The following is an 18,587-nucleotide window of genomic DNA, read 5'->3' on the forward strand; positions in this document are numbered from 1 at the left end:
GGTGGTCGAAACACAGCTACAACACGGTGGAACAGTGTCTGTTAAACGCTGGAAAGTCTCTGCGCAAAAGCGAAACTTGGCTGCGTGCGGCACAGATTATGAACTCCCCGCGATGTTCACTTCACAGCAGAGAACATTCTCTCTCTTTGAGCAGTTAACTAAAGACATCAGCTCATCTGATGCATCTGTTATTCCCTGATTTTCAGCGTTAAAGCGTCTTCTTTCACAAAGATTAAGACCACGGAGTAAAAACAACGAAAAGTGCGCTCTGCTCTTCAGAGTCTGTCACGTTTCACTCAGATCACCTGCACTTCATCGTGACTGATCATCATCGTCATAAAGATCATTATTCTTATGTGGGATAAAACACGTAGAGAAATTATCCAGGCTGCTTTGGAATTGACCACTTGGAGACGCAGGAGCGCAGAGCGACGCACAGCGCAGGAGAGGGAGAAGGGAACAGTGCAGGGGCGGTGTGCAGAAATAAAAGGGCCGTTTGTCTGCACCAGATGAGGAGGCACTACCACTTTTATGTTTATGTTGCTTTATTTTACTTTTAAATGTAACCATTGCATGGCTTGTTTTAAGATTCACTGGCCGATTACTTAATTAATATTTAACTTAAGTGAAAAAAATGTATATTATTTATTTAATTTCAAGAGTGTCTTTTTGCAAGACTCTAGTTGGTGTTAAAGTATTGTTAATAAATGTCTTACAATAACACATAATAATCATAATTAAACATTTCCAGTGAACTTTTAATTACATTTTTTTTTTTTTTTTCAAAAAAAGCCGCTGGCCGCCAGTGGGCCCGAGAGATACCACCAGGCTTAGCCGGTTTTCTGGGGGAAACCTGCTTACATCATGCATTTAAAGAGTTATACATTTCAAAATGCATGTGCAACTTGTTTAAATAAATCTGTTGGTCCAGTCATATATATTGTCATTGTAATTTTCTCAAAATCTCGTCTCGTCTCGTTCTCGTGAACCCAATATCGTGTCTCGTCTTGTCTTGAGCCGAGTGTATTGTCACACCCCTACTATAGACACAGGTTGTGACAACGTGTGTGATTGTTGAAATACCTGCTTTTCCATGCACGCTAATTAAGCTGCATTAAGCTGTTATGATATGCTGTTGCTGCTGCGATTCTATTTACTGCTACTTGGTGTCAGTCAGACAAACAATAATGTCAGTGTCAAAGCCACAGAAACTCATTGTGCTTGGTTGTTGGACACAGTGTGACATTGGGGTTGTTAGTGTGGCTGAGTAAACCAATAATATTATTCAATGGAAGGCTTTACAAAGCCTTCTAGCAATTGAAATATGTTTGTTGTTTGTTTCCCTTTACTTTTAAATATTAACATCAAGGATACTGCAGCTTTCTGACTTGCTATAATCTGCTGCTGTACTACCATGTTTTAGCAGCACTGCAGCATACAAGTTTTTTTTTTTTTTTTAGCTGAGCTGAGTGAAGTGGTGAATGCCTCCTCCTGTCTTTCATTCATTGTGTGTGGGACTGTGTTTCACAGGAATGCCATCCACCTCCGCACTGCTGGCCGCAGACTGTGGAGTTCTGAACTCCAAGCAGAGCTTTGAATCTGAGGCGTGCAACAAACAGTTTCCATACATCTGCAAGAAGAGCGTCAATGCCTCGGACACGGCGAGCACAGGTAGGACAGCTGTTGCCCCTTCCCCTTTTTGTCTGAATCACATGTAAACAGGACTGCGAGGCTGAAGTTGACCAGAAAGTTAGTAGAAGTGGTACTTGTAGAGCTATTATCAACATTATTAAGAACAATAAGAATAGAAAGACCAATAGCTGTGATAAATATTATCATTCATACATGTATATTTTCCTCATATCTGCTCATACACTCATATTATGAGTGAGACATGGACAATATTGCATTAAATATATTACCATCCATATCATATACTATAATATACATATACATAACTATAGTATCTGAAATTCTGCCAAACAAATGACTGTTATAAGTTAGGCTATAAAATCAGTCATACTGGCTGCCGTTAGCTTCTGACATCATAGCAACATACAGTAGCAAACCGGAAGCTTCTTTTCCTGTGGGTTGTGGATTCTCTTGGTGGCTGGCAGATCATTTTACATACGTATTTGCCACCTACTTAACTGGAGTGAGAAAACTCAACCTAATCACACTGCTAAAGAATGGATATCAACTACTGAAGATTGGAAACTGTTGATTGAGATCATAAACTCACTGATGTTAACATAGGTTTCAGGCACTTCCACGTTGGCTTCACTTACAGACGTTGCGATGATGACCATTGTTAAATACAGTTTATAATTCGATCCAGCCGATTGATGAAGTGACAGAAGCCCTGAAGACGCCTGTGCCAATAGTCGTACTAACTCAGTGTTCTTATGCTTCTTTATTTTCTTACAGCTGCCAAGAAGGTCATGTATTTTGGCCGTTTGTTTGTCCATCCGTCTCCAAACTAAAGGACAGATTTTGGTTACATTTTGGGGGTTGGGGGTTATGGTCCAAGGCAGAAATGATTAGATTTTGGTTTTGATCTGTACTGACACTGTGGGAAAATAAGAGGCCTTTGTGGATGTTTGTGCACTCTTGAGTCTTTTCTGTGAGAAGAAGAGACATAATAGTTGAGACGAGACAGACTGTAATTCATTAGGGATGACATGATGAAGCTGATATGGATAATGAAAGATACTTGAGGCAATTCTAATCCTGAAACATAAACAAAAGAGAAAAGAAGGAGTTGTTGTATGTCAAAGAAGCTGCAGGGCAGTGTGCTGTGTGGGATTTCTCTTTGTCATTGTATGTGTGTGTTTTAAATTGGCAGCAGCGTGTGTGTGTAACTGTATGGCAACACTTTGGCTCCCTGTAGTGTCAGTGTCAGTTTTTCTCTCTCCATTATATATCTGCTGTTTCATATTTATCTGTTCCAGAAGTGAGATCACTTCTCTGTTGATCCTCCTTTTCATCCTCTTCCCTTTTAATTTTCAAATTGAGTCCAAGGTCATTATACAGATTATATAAGAACTTTGAAGATGAAGTTGACCTCCATGCCCCTCACGGCCTCTACCTCTCTTGCCCCATGTCCACAGAGGCTCCTGTGTATAGCGAGACAGTGTGCGGCGACGGTTGGGTCCCCTGGAATGGCTGGTGTTACATGTTGGTGAAGGATGACCCTCAGAACTTCACAGAAGCCCAGCAGCACTGCAACAAGACGGCAGGAGAAAGAGAAGGCTTTCTGGCCAGTTTCCACTCTATCGACAGCAAAGAGATGATCAGCACTCAGTTCCATGCAGGTTAATTCACAATTGTGTTAAAATAGGATTTTGGATAAAACGAGGATAAAATGTGCTGACTAAACCCCCGTCTAGGTTTAAGTATTTCTATTAAGTGCTGTGCTTTTGCATTTGTGGTGTTTACCTTCAGACGGACAGTTTTTGGATGTGTGGATTGGTCTGGTGGGTATCAACGTGGACCCAACAACGGTCTTTAAGTGGATCGACCAGGCACCAGTCACCTTCACTTTCTGGGGCCCTAATGAACCAGTCCAGCCCACTCTGGAAGATACAAGCTGCGTGTTCTACTCTGGAGAGGTATTGTATTCAGCCTGTCTGTACTCTGTGTGTATGTATGTGTATCCGTGCACTGCCAAGGAGGTGTGTTTGTCTTCTTGTGATCTCTGGTACAAGTTTGTTTGTTTATGAGGCCTGCAAAATCAAAACCTGTTTCTGCTCTCCACAGTCTCATGGTTGGCGGGTCGGGAACTGTACAACCAGGCTACCTTTTATGTGTCGGACAAAAGGAGAGGTCAGTCAGACAGCAACACAGACGGGATGTGGCTTTGGAGATGTAAGTATTGTCTCAATGACCCACTGTTCTCAAGAAAAATGTTGCTCAGATGTTATCTTTTTTGGTTTCTTCATATCAGTGTTGGGACGTGATATCTGTCCTTTCACACAGTCTCATTGTGTGCATGACCTGCATGGCAGCACATTAAGAATCGTCTCAGGATAAAGTGTCTATTTTAAAGATTACTTTGTGTCAACCAAAGATGAATATGTTTACTGTAATTATTGTGAATAAAAATCAGAATACACATTAAGGTGTTAGTCCAACTTAAAGGTGCCATATGTAAGGATGTGGTCAAGCAGTTACTACATTCAAATTCAAAATACCGAGGTCTTTTAGGTTTCGTTTTCTGAGGTAACTGGCAATCCAAGGTTGCTCAGCAGCTGAGACTCTACTGACTGCAATGATTGGTAGACGGCGGTAGGTGGCGCCACATGCCAAAACATGATTTCACAACATAAACGTGATTGATATGTAGTCTGCAAAATATTTTTTTTAATGCAAATATTTTGTCTGTACTGTTGTTGGTGAGTTCAGTTTGTTATATGAACATTATTCCTGAGTCTCTGTGACATATTAGGAGGATTTTATGGCCAGTTGCTTTAGATTTATTACAAAATGCACCTTTAAATTGTACTAAAATTAATTTGGCAAAGTTAGACTAAATTTGAATTATTAACTATCGCCCGTATGCGTTCAGCTGGACCAAGACATTTCCTGTCTGGGCTTTGATCTGGGAATAATAGAAGGAGCCGGTACACAAATAAAGAAGACGACAGTAAGAAAAACAGAGAGAAATCCATCCTTTTTGGACTGAATTTATGCTCTGTCGGCTTAAAGAATTTAATACTTTTCAAGTTAATGGGGGAAGAAAGAAACAAAATGACGCTTGACAACTTGTTGTTTTTGGTCTGTGGTATAATAGAAGTACAGCAAAACGCTGAGTACTAAGAAGCTGAAAGCAATCGTATTGCCACTTCATTCAATAAATGCTAGTAAGAGAAGATAAGATAAGACGATCCTTTATTAGTCCCACAATAGGGACATTTACAATTGACTGCTTGTATACTTGTACAATGACAGTAGTTCAATGAAATAGTGACTCGGCTGTGCATGGAAAAGACACTGACTGATGATTCGCTGGCAGTCATTTCCACAATAGGAGAGAGAGATGTGCTGTTGCAAAATCCAAGCTGAAGTACGAATGAGAATGTCTTTAGTATGATAGCATCGCAGATGGCTGGATTTGTATCAGAATTTAGTACGATGCATTGAAATGACACACTGGAAACATGTTTGCTTTTCATGTATCTGAATGTATCTGAAGTCTTAAATGCTAATCCCCTCAGGGTTGGAGGAGACATGGCAACTCCTGTTATCAAGTGAACACCAAGCAAGTGTCCTTCAAAGATCGCTGTAACGTCACTATAAGAAACAGGTAGGAGTTTCTTCTCTCTGTGAACCCGCGGTCTTATCACAAATGCACACTCGACTCCTTCGTGGCTTCCTAGAATATTCCCAAAATGCTGCTAATAAATGGCTGTACTTTCTAGGTTCGAGCAGGCTTTTATCAACCGTCTACTTGGAGAGCACATCAGCAAGGAACCGCAGTATTTCTGGATAGGTCTGCAGGACATTAAGAGCACAGGGGAATACCAGTGGCTCAGCCTGAACGGGTCTCTAGGTTTGGTTCCATACACAAACTGGGGCTGGTCTGAACCTGGTAAGTTAAACTCCCACGACTTCTCCCACGACCCGGACACTCGCTCTTACTGATAATGTGGTTGCCTGCAGGGATAGTAAGGACATTTTAGATTTTGGCTGCTCACTAGTGCTCAGCAAAAACTCTCCCTCCCCACACCAAAGTCTATGTGGCTAAAGCCCCTTTTTCCCTTTGTCCCTAGTAAAATGAAACTTAAGGAACAGGAAATAACATCAGCCACAGAGGCAACAGGGAGCCAACAGCAGTTAGCATTTGGAAAAGTGATCATTTGCAGACTCTAGCAGGCACATTGCGGTCATATATATATATAACATGTATCCACTGGACAGATAAATCCTCTGAAGCTGGAAGTTTGTGTAGAACTCTGTGCTGCACTGTGGAGCCAAGAATAGAACTTTTCACGGACTTCCGGTTTTCGGATACCGTTGCCCTTGCCAGCACTCTCGTGCGTTTTACGAACAATTCTTGGAATTGCGCGTCTTGTGACGTCCCAATGAGTGCAAAAGTCAAAATTGCATGATTTATCTCCTGTACTTAGACTGAGGAGGACCACAAAAACATGAGTGAGTCCTCTTATTTCACACTTTGGCGACTGATAGGGCCTCCAGAGTCCCAAATATAAGGATTTGAATGATTAAAAAGTTGATTTTGCATAATATGGGACCTTAAGTGTCAGGATTTGCAGCACATATGACAAAAACATGTGCATTACCTTATACAACCACACTTCCAAAAAACATAACTTTTCCTTACAAGCCCTCATATTATTTTTGGTAATATCGGTCATGAAGTTGCATGGAAAATAAAGTTGGTGCAATGCCTTAGAGAGAATGCAATGAGCATGTTATGAGTGGTCTGGCTGTCTAAGTAATAAGCCATTAAAAAATCTTGATATACTAATCAAAGAAATTCTGTTTTGTATTACTTTCAATTTATAGTTGAATAGAAAAATGTGGGAAATGACAGCAGAGGTTCCCCAAAAGTCCTTTACTAATACACAATTATTATTTTTTTTATTCTAGATAATATTTAGACCAAATACTATTGCAAAAACTTAGCCTTAGATAAATAAATCTGAACTTCTGATGAGGCACAGATGGTAGAATCATAATTTTGCAACTTGGGTCTAAACTGCCTTATGTCAACAGTCCAAGCTGCTGATGTTGGTGTAATCAGAGTTAGAGAATGTTTCCTCGGCACAGGCTGGGCTCTTAATACCAATCATTCATCATTTAAACACCACTGAGTAACCGAGTGTTGTTGCTGACCACGTGCATCACTTTATGGCCACGGTTTACCGTCCTTTAATGGTTTCTTCTGGCATCATTTCTGAGAAATGTCCATCCCATTTCACCAATAACCCAGAGTGTTACCATCAAATTCCCTACTTTGTTCAAATACAAAATATTCAGTTTAGTAGAGAAGAAAATAATATAAAAATAAATATTTAATAAAATTGTGCAGCTTGTTTTTACTGTACGTCATGATGCCAACATTTCATGATGTGTATTTCAGACCAGCACGGACGTTGTGCGGTCATTTCCACTGCACAACCGCTTGGCAAGTGGGAAGTGAGGAACTGTACCGTTTTTAAAGCTGGCACCATTTGTAGAACTGACATCAGTGCACCCCCACCACCCACACCAGAGCCAGACCCCAACATTCCCTGTCCTAATGGATGGGTGTCCAGAGAAAATATCAAGTACTGCTACAAGGTGTGTGCGTGTCTTTGAATCTGTCAATTTCATGTTGACTGTTAACTCTGTTTGTTGATGTAGAAAGGGAACGCCCTTTTATACATCACCATGTATTAATAGATGTTGGAAAGCAGAGGACGTGGCATGAACCCTCTGGAGATTTCAGAAGTGAACGAAATGTGTGCTTTGAGTTGTTTGGAGCCAAATCCTTTGACTTTAGAAAGTGAAAAACTTTTGTTATCAGACATCTGTACCTTTCAGCCACTTTTATCATCCTAATCTCAGATAAAACTTTTAGCAGTCTGCTTGCATTGTGGTTTATGTGGATAGCAGGCTGTGAAAAGGAAGGAATTGCATGCTCTCTTAATTAAGCCCATAATGGAACTATGAAAATATCACTATTCTTTTTAAACAAAACACAAACCCAGCACAGTCAAAAAAGAACTAAAGGGGGACTGAGGAACAATGATCCCTCTAACATTTTTACAATATGCTCTAGTCTGTTTCCTCACTGGTGCTGTTTCAGCAGCTATTGTTTCTTGTCAGGTGTTTCATGAGGAGAGGCTGAGCAGAAAACGCTCCTGGGAGGAAGCTGAGAGGTTCTGTCAGGCTCTGGGAGCCAGCCTGCCCAGCTTCACAAGCTTTTTTGAAATGAGGGCCCTGCACAGCATCATGAGAGAGACCATCAGGTAGAGACAGATGCACAACACAAGTGCTGTATGGAATCCTTTGTCGATTTTTAAATTCTGACATGCAGAAAATGTGGTGTGATTCAGCCTTAAAATACACACTCTTTCCACTCTTTGAGGCACTTTTCCACCGACTCAACTACCCTCGGTTTGGTATGGTTTTCCTTTACTATAGTACCTCCTCAATGTGGGCAGAGCTGCATGAAACAACACACACAGACTAGTGTTTTGTGATTTTTAAGTCTTTTTAACTGATCTCCAGTTCGGCATTGTTCGGTTTGATTCCTGTGTCGGACATCGCGCTCATGACTCATCCAGTGCCGACACCAATCAGTGGCCTCCAGTCCAGTCTGCCCAAGTCAATCACTCATCTTTCATATCCATTCACACGCTTTGAGCTAGAGTCACCACTCAAGAATGTGTAAAAGAAAATGAATAATTATATATATAATATAATATAATAATAATAATTTTCTTTGATAAAAGTTCAATACATGTGTTGTGGTTTTCTCGTTGCAGTAATAACAGGTATTTCTGGGTTGGCCTGAACAGGAGAAACCCAATTGATCATTCCTGGGAGTGGAGTGATGGCCGGCCTGTGAGTAGTGTAGTACAGTACAGTACAGTATAGATAGTAAACCTAAACTCAGAATACTTACGATAAGATAATTTCAAGAGAGTGAATTCTGTGATTGAAATTGCATTTTAAATGTAGCTGTGTAACCCTGCTGCTGCTGCTGCTGCTGATATAAACAATGCACATGTGCTTGGACAGAAGCGTTTGTGAGTGTTAAGTCTGTTTATTCACTTTGGCGTGACAGGTGTCACTGGAGGTGTTGCCCAATGATTTCCAAGAGGATGACGCATACAATCGGGACTGTGCCGCATTCAAGGTGGGCTTGGTTGACTCTTTAGTTTGTGCCCTATCCATGTCCTCCTTACCTTACGTTGTGTTTATTAAAAGTCGTTAATCCAGCCATGGCTCATGCTTATGCGTGTTTAGTTTCAGTGTGAGATTAGGTTATCGCTTTTGTAAAAGCTTGATCTGTGAATCAAGGCCATTTGTTTGTGTATTTATGGCAGAGTTGATAAGATTTACAGCTGAAATGTTCCCCACTGGTTCTCATTCTACTGCACATACTGCCCTGAAATAGCAGTTGTCAGACGACGCCCTTTGTCTCAGATAGTTTTGTTTTGTTGTCACAGAGAAGTCATTAAACTGCAGAGAAAAATCAATGTTTAATCGACATTTAATCCGTGTCTTCATTAGACAACCAAGAGCACCTTGAAACACCTTTTTGTCTTCCTGCACCATGACATACCACGGCCACCTTTCTATGCCACACCATTTCACTGTGATGCCGGGCTGGAGTGGGTCTGCCAAATACCTCGTGGTAAGACTGTACACACAAGCTCCACTGTGTAGTGTGACAGTGCACAAAAACGAATGCTTGTGTGAAATGGTTTGTGTTTAAATAAAAAACGTTATTTAAGAACCTAAACATCTACCTGAAAGCAGCATGAGCTTGTTTGTGTGCTGTTGTTCATGGTCTGTCTCTAACTTATGTTTGTTTATATCTAAACAGGAAAGACACCAAAGACCCCAGACTGGTACAATCCTGGTAATGATGAAGTCTTTCTTTGGTTGATTTGAATGTGTTAAATCTGTAATATGGATCTGTGAGTGAGTATTAGTGTAATAATCCAGGCAGTCTCTAATCTGTCCTGAGGACAGATTGCATTCATGCATGCTCAGGAATGTGGACACAAACCACGTCCAAATGGGTTTTATTTCACTCCCACTGAGTGTTTTTAGTGGCTCTGTCTCTGTCTGAATGTCTGTTTGTTTGTTTGTGTTTCCGCACTTGCCAAAATGAACACCAGAGGCTTTTTGCGTGAATGGGGTGAAGTCTGCCATCTCTGATTGTCGTGTTTGTGAATTGGATCTGAAAAAGTATTCAGAATGGTTTGGCTACGTTCGGACCTGAACTGAACACAATTGAAAACTGAAAACAATGGTCTCTACTCACATCCCAATCCCAATCTGTAATCTTGTCTCTGTGCGTGTAGTCCACATCTGTTGTCTTGGCCCAAACAAAAGGAATTCTAACACGGTTGTGCTTTTCAGGTGGGCACCATGAGACGTCTATCTTCGTAGATGGATCGGAGTTTTGGTTCGTTCAGGAGCCAAAGCTAACTATCGAGGAGGCAAAGGTCTTTTGCACCGCGAATGACAGCAAACTGGCTCAACCAGCGAGCAACACTGCTGCCATAAAGATCCACCAGTACTTAAATAACGTAAGTGAGAGGCCTTATGATTATTCTGTCTGTCTGTCTATATTTTAATTTGTATTAATATGTGTTAACTTTACACTCGTATGGATATTGATGGATTTTATATATCATATTATTATGCTACTGCACGACCGGATGACTGAAATTTAAAATGAATGCTGTGTTTTGATTGGACAATCACTGTTCAGGGCAAATGATTTTAATGCCTCCTTCAGACTGTGTGCGATTTCAGGCATAGTTTTGACACAGAAGTTGGTGTAGAAGATAAAACGTAGTAGCAGGTTGTAGAAGTACACACACAACATTTACGCTGGCTGCCTTGGCCGCAGGTCCGCAACGACGACCATCTTTGAACTTTTTCACAGAATGATGTGGGACCACTGTTAAAGAGCCAATAGCATAGACATTGCCATGACTCTTTTACATGATTCTTTGGACTGTCTGGCACAAAAACAAAGACTCAAACCCTGAAGCCCAACTTAAATTAGATCTCAGTCTCAGCTTCTGTTTGACTTTTGAGAAAAACTCAGACAACCTGGTTTCATGATGGGATGGTGCGCCCTTCTTTTGGATTCATTGAAAACAATACAGACACAAATCAAATGCCAATATAGGAAGTAGAATCTGAATCATGTAGCAGAAGCATCAGCCAGTTCAGTAATGATCACACATCATTCACACATTGCGCATTGTTTTAGTTGAAAATTATAATAAAATGTGATTTCAGTTGTAAATAAACTTGTTTTTTTGGCCTCTACACTGTTGACATTTTTCTTTCCTCATGAGCAGCTGTAGTAGATCTGCAGAGACTTATGACTGAGGAGTATTCTTTTCATGGTCATGGAAAGATGTCATTTTATTTTCGTTAAATATACAAGTGGAAGCAATAGAGCAGAATAATAGAGAACATATAATGCAGCCTGAAACACACTGTGAAGTAAAGCAAACCACTAAAAACAAAACTGCTATCATCACTCTCACAAAAGCTCAGCTGCATATGCTTCACGGTTCATTAGAAGTCACCCTCAAGTTTATTTTTCTGAAAATATGAAATACATGTGATCTCCGCTTCTGCTACATAAACTCTGACTGCTCTGTTTTTGTTCATTCTCTTGTGAGAAACACTAACTCACTGGCAAGCTCCCACTGTACAGTCGATCATTTAAACGATCTTGTGAAACTAACGATGCAGAGATTTAGAGTTGTTTAATCCCATGTTTTTTTGTTTTTTTTGTTGTTGACAGATTTCAAGTTCATCAAAGCAAAACTGGTGGATGGATTTGTCTGAAACCGCCCGGATTTTCCCCATGACGTAAGCTGATATAGTCACACTGCGTCAGCTGTTCATGTTGTACAAACCCAAATTAACCAGATGTTCAACATATTAACATTTATATGTGTTGTAAAAATGTGATGTTGAGTGAAATGTCGTGTCTCGTAGGTTCGACCAGGCACAGATGCTTTTCCACACACCTTCATATTTTCAGTGTCTCTCTATCAGTCCTGAAAGCTTCTTTCCCAGTGAGTACATATTAAACTCTACACACCTGAGTGTTATGGATGTCCTGTCTTATTTAGTCAAACCCAGCAAAAGAAAACTATTTATAATTAGAAGGATACAGTCAGGCTGCTTTTGTTGACATTTGATGAGTTTAAAGTTGCACTGGTGATGGACAAGTTGACAGATGAGGTCAGACAGGAGTCTTTGATGAGACCAAGTTGTTTGCAGATGATTTTGTAAATCTGTAGTGAGAATATGGGACAGGTGGAAGAGGACCTGGACATGTAGAGAGGTTTATGCTGCAGAGGAGAGGAATGAAGGTTAGTAGGAGCAAGACAGAACACCTGTGTTTGAATGACAGTGAGACAGAGGAGGTACGGTACAGAGGCAAGAAATAGAGGTAGAGGAAGCGGATGAGTTTAAATATCTGGGGTGGACCATCCGAAGCAAAGGACTCGGCACAAGAGAGGTGAAGAAGAGAGTGCAGCAGGGTATCTGTGGGGTCTTAAAAAGTCTTAAATCCAATAATTTGAATTTAAGGCCTTAAAATGTCTAAAATTCTCCTAAAAGCTCATAAAAGGTTTTTAATACAATTTCGAAAGGTCTTAAAATGTATTAACATTACTTTTATTTAAAACATGCATAAACTTCAGTCATGATTTTATCGAGCACTACTAGCTAGTGTGTTGTGCGCGCGCCGCGGTGTGTTACAGCGTAGCATAGCAGCGGAGAAAACTTAACGAAAGCCCACAGCTAAGCCCAATTGCTTGCATAAGATGGGTAAGTGCAAGTTCAACGGTTTGTGGCTCCAATTTTCCTTCGTGTTTTTTGTTCTTTTTAGGCAGTATGGATGTGAAATGGGTCTTAAATTGTATTCATTATGGTCTTAATAAAGTCTTAAAAAGTCTTAAATTTGACTTGTTGAAACCTGCAGAGACCCTGTGCAGGCAAGGTGGAGTGGCTGGAGATGAGTGTCAGAAGCATAGCAACAAAGGAAGGTCTACACGATGGTAGTGAGACCTGCCATGATTTATGGCTTAGAGACAGTGACACTGAGCAGAAGATGCTGAGATTTATTTTACTGGATTAGAGATGAACATATTTGAGAGACGGCTCAGGTTGAGTTGAATTTGAGATGGTTTGGTCACATGCAGAGGAGGGATAGTGATTATAGGAGAGATGGAGGCAAAGGATCTATTGAACTAATCTAGAGCAACTTTAATCACAAAATGAGCAACAACTATTTTGACTGTAAATCTGTTCAGAGAGCTTTTTTATTTCCTTCATAATCGGGACACTGACGGTTCTTCTAACTGAAAAGCACATTCACTTCTTACGTCTTACGTTTACTTTTAGATGATCCAATGGGTTGTAATCAGCGTTTTTCCTTTGTGTGCGAGCGACACATCATCACCTCAGTGGAGAGAAACCCTCTGGAGCCTCAGCCAGGAGGACTTCCCTGTGGAAACAGCTCTATGTTCTTCAGAAATAAGGTACAATTACCTGCATGTTTAACAACGTATGACAGAAGATTTCTACTCTTTACCCTGCACAGCCATATTATTGTTCTCCTCCACCAAGGAGATAATGTTTTTGTCAGCATTTGTCTGTGAGAGTGAAAAAGTAAAGGACAGATTTGGATGCAGATTATGGCCCAAGGAAGAAATAATTCAGGTTATTTTAAAAACAATTGTTAATCTTTCTAAATAGGAAGTGTATTTCCACGGTGGTGAGTTGCCCTCTTTGAGTGCTTTCTTTAGTTTTTATGATTTTAGATAGAAAAAGAAGTAGAAGAGTAAGTGTCTTCAGACTGATGAGAAAAGTACTTTGTAGAGTATTTAATACAGGGTCTGACTAAATATTTTACATCATGCAGGTGTAGCATAAATTATAAATGGTCTGTATTAGCTCATAGAATCTGAATGATAAATCTTTGATTTCAGTGCTACACAATAATGACGAGCCAGAAGCCTGTAACTTTCCCGTATGCTAACGAGGAGTGTCATTCAATGAGAGGAACTCTGGTCACTGTGTCAGATCAGGTGGAACAAGGTGAGGATGGCGACTCAAGACCATCGCGGTTCATTTACCATGTCATGCTTTTATAATAAACGTCTTAATTCAGCTCAAAAGTCAGATAAAAATGTTGTATTCATACTGTAATGTGTGTATTTTTTTTTAAAGATTTCATCAACACAATTTTGCCCAGCATGAGAAACATGGACAAGGTATGGATTGGTATGAAAATCAAACTTGGTGAACTTGGGTGGGTGGACCAGTCTCCAGTGAACTACCTCAATTTTAACCCCCTGCTGTTGGGCAGGCACAAAGCTATACATATCAAGGTACGTTGGGTCTAATATCACAGTGCAGAAATTCAGCGATCATCTAAAATAATAGTGAAAAAGACTTTGTATTTGCATTCATAATGTCATTTCTTTTGCTCTGTACTTTCTCCCATTTTCATTAGTCGTGGGATCCGGACAGTATTGATCTGTGTGTGTACGTGATCAATAACCACAACTCTGCCATGCTGGGTACCTGGGACTATTCCTCCTGCACAGAGTATCAAAATTCAGCTGTGTGCCAACACTATGCAGGTAAAATCTCTATTTCATGAGGTATTTACTGAGATTCTTCATCATAAATGAAATCTTATTTGTAGAAATTGGGCATACTACCCAAAATATTTCTGTATATGTGTTTCTGTACAAGTCACTTGTTTAGCCAAGGTTTACTACGCTTTTACAAACATAGAAATAATAATTTTATCAGCTGAAGTAACTCAACACTTGCAGACGATGATATGCCCAATATTTACTGGTATACAAAGATCACTGTAGATTCCTGTCTTGCTTGTGTTCTCACCATTACTCTAAATAATATTTACTGTCCTTTCAGCCATTTTGGGGTTGGTGGCTGCCCCACTGACATTAGTTTCCACAGTTCAGATCCAGCCATATCCACTGTTGCATGTTATTTCCTATTTCTCTTCATCTGTCTAATAAAACGCATTAAATATTCAGATAAACACTTGATAATCTTTATTCAAAACTCATTTCAGATGAGGTAGAGGAGCCCCACATCGACACGGAGCCGTTCCACTTCGATAACCACACTGTCCAGTTGATTGCCAAAAATCTCACCTGGTTCGAAGCGTTGGAGCAGTGTCAGATTATTAACATGGACCTGGCAAGCGTGACCGACACCTTCTTCCAGTCCATGCTCACTGTGCGCGTGAACCGCGCACGCACTCCCATGTGGATCGGCCTCTTCAGCAAGGATGTAAGCGCGCCAAAGGAAAGCCACCTTCATTTTCAAATCCGCTCTCTTTTACACGACTCTCTCATGTTGTCCTCAGGATGGACTCCACTACCACTGGACTGACCACAGTCACACTGTCTTCAGTCGCTGGTCTCCTGACGTCACCAGTGGCTCCTGTGTTTATCTAGACACCGATGGCTTCTGGAAAGCCACCAATTGTGCCGAGGAACTGGGAGGTGCCATCTGCCATAAACCACACAGTAAGTGGAGAGTTGGAATACAGATGAACAGATATGCATGTTGGTGGACCTGTTGGGGCATGAAACATCTTTCTTGATGGGGTAATTTGGGTCACTCCTTGTAAATTCCTTCAGGAAAAGTGGCTTAGTAAGTAGTTTGATTAAGAAACCCTTGGTCCTTGTGCCTGCAGTGTTATTTTGTGGGGTATTCTGCTTTTCCTCCACTAGCTATGGACTTACAGGTTAGATTGTGTTTGATATAATCCCATTCAAATCTAGATAATCATCAATAAATGTGTGATTTGGGTTTTAAAAAATAAACCAGAAAAGCACCAGGAGAGCGCAGACCTCCGCCAAGACAGCTCAGTGCCTACAAAATACACCCTGCCAAATTTCATCCAAATCCGTCTGTGACTTTTCAAATTATGTTGCTAACAGACAGACAAACAAACAAACAAACTCCGGTGAAAACATATACGTCCTGGTGGAGGTCAATAAATTGGTGTATTAGACCACACACTCATGCAACAGATATATCTCACCCTGTTCTGTCTGCGCTGTTGTAAAAGCTCAACCCTCAAAACACAGACAGCCTGACGACTGCCACAAGCAGAGAGGAGCGGAGAGCTCTATGAGGGCAGCCGAGTCCATACTGACTGTGGCCTCGTCTTGCCGTGCTGATATTCAGTACAACACTGCCTCGAGGTTGCTTGAAATCCTTGAAACCGCTCGAGTTGTTGTGCTTTCGAGGTTCGAAAAGTGCTTGAATTGTGGATCAAGTGTGTAGAAATGCTTGAAATACTGACTTTATTATAATTATTTTTTCATATAAGGCTGTGCGTGTGACCGTCACTACTGTAAAACACAATGTTGGTCGATTATAGCTAAATTAAATCAATGAGGTAGAAACAGTATGTACATATTCACATTAATTTACCACAGCTGCAAATATCTTTAAAAGTGCTTGAATTTGACCTTGGGAAAGGTGTATGAACCATGTTCTGCACACTAGTTTACGTCACACTTTAGAGTAGGGCATTTCCACTTCTTTCATTCATGAACGTGTATTTCTGTTCCTGTTTATTGTGCAACCAGAGATAAAAAGCGTTGAGAGTTGCTTTCATAGTTTGTACAAATCTGGAGAATGAACAGCTTCATCCAACTGTAACGTCTCCATTGTTTCCTGCTGTCAGCAGATGGTCAGCAGCACTAATTCTAACGAGCTTTCAGATCAGCTCTACTGAACATTTTGTTTGTTTCGATAATATTGTTAGTTTTTTTTGTTCATGGTGCATTATAAACCAGCTTATCTTTTTTTTCTTTTACAGAAGAGGTCATCACCCCACCAGAGGACACTGCAGTAAAGTGTCCCCATAAGAGCAATGGTCCAAACTGGATCCCCTTCAAGAACAACTGCTATTCCTTCCAGTTGGTGGCCACTCGATGGGAAGAGTACGATGTTGGAAACGTTCAGGAAACCTGCAAAAAAATCTGTAAGAATTGTAAAACATGTTGCTGTGTGGAGACTTGCTCCTGACACTTGTAATAACATAGTGTGTATGTAATAAGGGTGCATTTGTGATTCAGATCCAGATGCTGACATCCTAACCATCCGAAATGAAGAGGAGAATGAGTTCATCAGGCAGCAGCTCCTTCCTTTCCGATCCTTGGCCCAGTATGTGTGGTTGGGGCTGTTCAAAGACGACAACGGTTGGCACCCCATTCATTTGACCAGTCTTTTTTAGTACAGTACATGGTTCTGTGGTCACTGCATGGTAGAAAGCCTCACTGACAGACCATAAACTCATGACCATTACAGTCAAATACCTCAATGACCATGTTTGGAGCTGCTGCTAAAGCCATTCGTTTAGTAGCAGCAGACTGTGATCAAATATATGGTGTTATTAATATTTATTTAAGTCAGATCTTTGAGGCTCCTAATAAGTTAGCAAAACTTGAGGCCAACGCCCACATTTGTAAATTAGCAAGAATGTAGCGCAGCATTGGAGTTAACAGATAACATCAAAATTTAAATATCTTCTTTCCCCATTACCCGTGATAAATCATCTAAATAATCAAAGTATTGGTCAAAATAAACTGAGATATTGTTTTGTGTTTTCAAGTAAGCATATCGTATGATAACCTGCTAACATTGGTTGTGTTCTCCTGTAGATAACCAGCTAACATTGGTTGTGTTCTCCTGTAGATAACCTGCTAACAGTGGTTGTGTTCTCCTGTAGATAACCTGCTAACAGTGGTTGTGTTCTCCTGTAGATAACCTGCTAACAGTGGTTGTGTTGTCCTGTAGAGAACCAGCTAACAGTGGTTGTTCTCCTGTAGATAACCAGCTAACAGTGGTTGTTCTCCTGTAGAGAACCAGATGAAATGGTTGTGTTCTCCTGTAGATAACCAGCGAACAATGGTTGTGTTCTCCTGTAGATAACCAGCTAACAATGGTAGTGTTCTCCTGTAGAGAACCAGCTAACAGTGGTTGTTTTCCTGTAGATAACCAGCTAACATTGGTTTTGTTCTCCTGTAGATAACCAGCTAACAGTGGTTGTGTTCTCCTGTAGATAACCAGATGAAATGGTTCCGTGTTCTCCCGTAGATAACCTGCTAACAGTGGTTGTGTTCTCCCGTAGATAACCTGCTAACAGTGGCTGTGTTCTTCTGTAGATAACCAGCTAACAGTAGTTGTTCTCCTGTAGATAACCGTATAACAGTGGTTGTGTTCTCCTGCAGATAACCTGATGAAGTGGTATGATGGGACAACTGTCCAATACTCCAACTGGTCGAAAGGCAGACCAAGCGTAGACGGAGCGTTCATGGCTGGTGTCACCATTGACGGCAACTGGATTCTCGTAGTAAATCCAAACTATTTCTCACAGTTCAGACAAAGGACTATAGTGACCTGCAAGCTGGACAAAGGTTAGTGTATCACACTTGGCATCATATTCCTATTTATCTCCTTACGTTTGACTTTATCACACAGTAAGACAACTAGAGAAATTTGAGGCACTCAAGAGGGTGAAAGTTAAAGCCTTTAATAATTAATGGCTGAATATTGATGTTCTGGTTTCTGGGCGTATTTACTTATGGATTTGTATTTGTGTGTGTGTGTGTTTTTCCTTTTGAACATGGAACTGTCATGTGACTGCCATTGTGATCACATGACCACAAGGTATAAATCAGCGCAAGGATGGCCATTTTGTATGTTTGCCCTGATGAAGGCCTTGATGGCTGAAACGCCTCGTCATGTTTTTCCTCCTGATATGATTCAATAATCATTAATTATTTATGCTTCACCCACTT

General features: G+C 40.6%; 1 protein-coding gene across 2 annotated transcripts in view; it reads left to right on the forward strand.

Annotated features, from left to right (window-relative positions):
- The window catches only part of ly75 (lymphocyte antigen 75), a 32,847-nt gene that overhangs the window by 10,218 nt on the left and 4,042 nt on the right, over positions 1 to 18,587 (forward strand). Inside the window, exons 6-30 of one of the 2 annotated variants that reach the window (XM_083890892.1) lie at positions 1,531 to 1,671; positions 3,111 to 3,314; positions 3,445 to 3,611; positions 3,760 to 3,867; positions 5,217 to 5,305; positions 5,421 to 5,590; positions 7,106 to 7,305; positions 7,834 to 7,976; positions 8,239 to 8,397; positions 8,496 to 8,574; positions 8,798 to 8,869; positions 9,247 to 9,370; positions 9,563 to 9,598; positions 10,105 to 10,274; positions 11,516 to 11,583; positions 11,713 to 11,792; positions 13,129 to 13,265; positions 13,716 to 13,824; positions 13,957 to 14,117; positions 14,243 to 14,372; positions 14,837 to 15,057; positions 15,134 to 15,296; positions 16,604 to 16,768; positions 16,863 to 16,985; positions 18,018 to 18,203. In XM_083890892.1, the coding sequence (XP_083747018.1) occupies positions 1,531 to 1,671; positions 3,111 to 3,314; positions 3,445 to 3,611; positions 3,760 to 3,867; positions 5,217 to 5,305; positions 5,421 to 5,590; positions 7,106 to 7,305; positions 7,834 to 7,976; positions 8,239 to 8,397; positions 8,496 to 8,574; positions 8,798 to 8,869; positions 9,247 to 9,370; positions 9,563 to 9,598; positions 10,105 to 10,274; positions 11,516 to 11,583; positions 11,713 to 11,792; positions 13,129 to 13,265; positions 13,716 to 13,824; positions 13,957 to 14,117; positions 14,243 to 14,372; positions 14,837 to 15,057; positions 15,134 to 15,296; positions 16,604 to 16,768; positions 16,863 to 16,985; positions 18,018 to 18,203 (3,405 nt within the window). The remainder of the gene's footprint in view (positions 1 to 1,530; positions 1,672 to 3,110; positions 3,315 to 3,444; positions 3,612 to 3,759; positions 3,868 to 5,216; positions 5,306 to 5,420; positions 5,591 to 7,105; positions 7,306 to 7,833; positions 7,977 to 8,238; positions 8,398 to 8,495; positions 8,575 to 8,797; positions 8,870 to 9,246; positions 9,371 to 9,562; positions 9,599 to 10,104; positions 10,275 to 11,515; positions 11,584 to 11,712; positions 11,793 to 13,128; positions 13,266 to 13,715; positions 13,825 to 13,956; positions 14,118 to 14,242; positions 14,373 to 14,836; positions 15,058 to 15,133; positions 15,297 to 16,603; positions 16,769 to 16,862; positions 16,986 to 18,017; positions 18,204 to 18,587) is intronic. The other variant, XM_083890893.1, reaches the window with a different exon arrangement.

The sequence above is a fragment of the Microchirus variegatus genome (genome assembly GCF_963457635.1).
Source record: "Microchirus variegatus genome assembly, chromosome: 6".
Lineage (NCBI taxonomy): Eukaryota > Metazoa > Chordata > Actinopteri > Pleuronectiformes > Soleidae > Microchirus > Microchirus variegatus.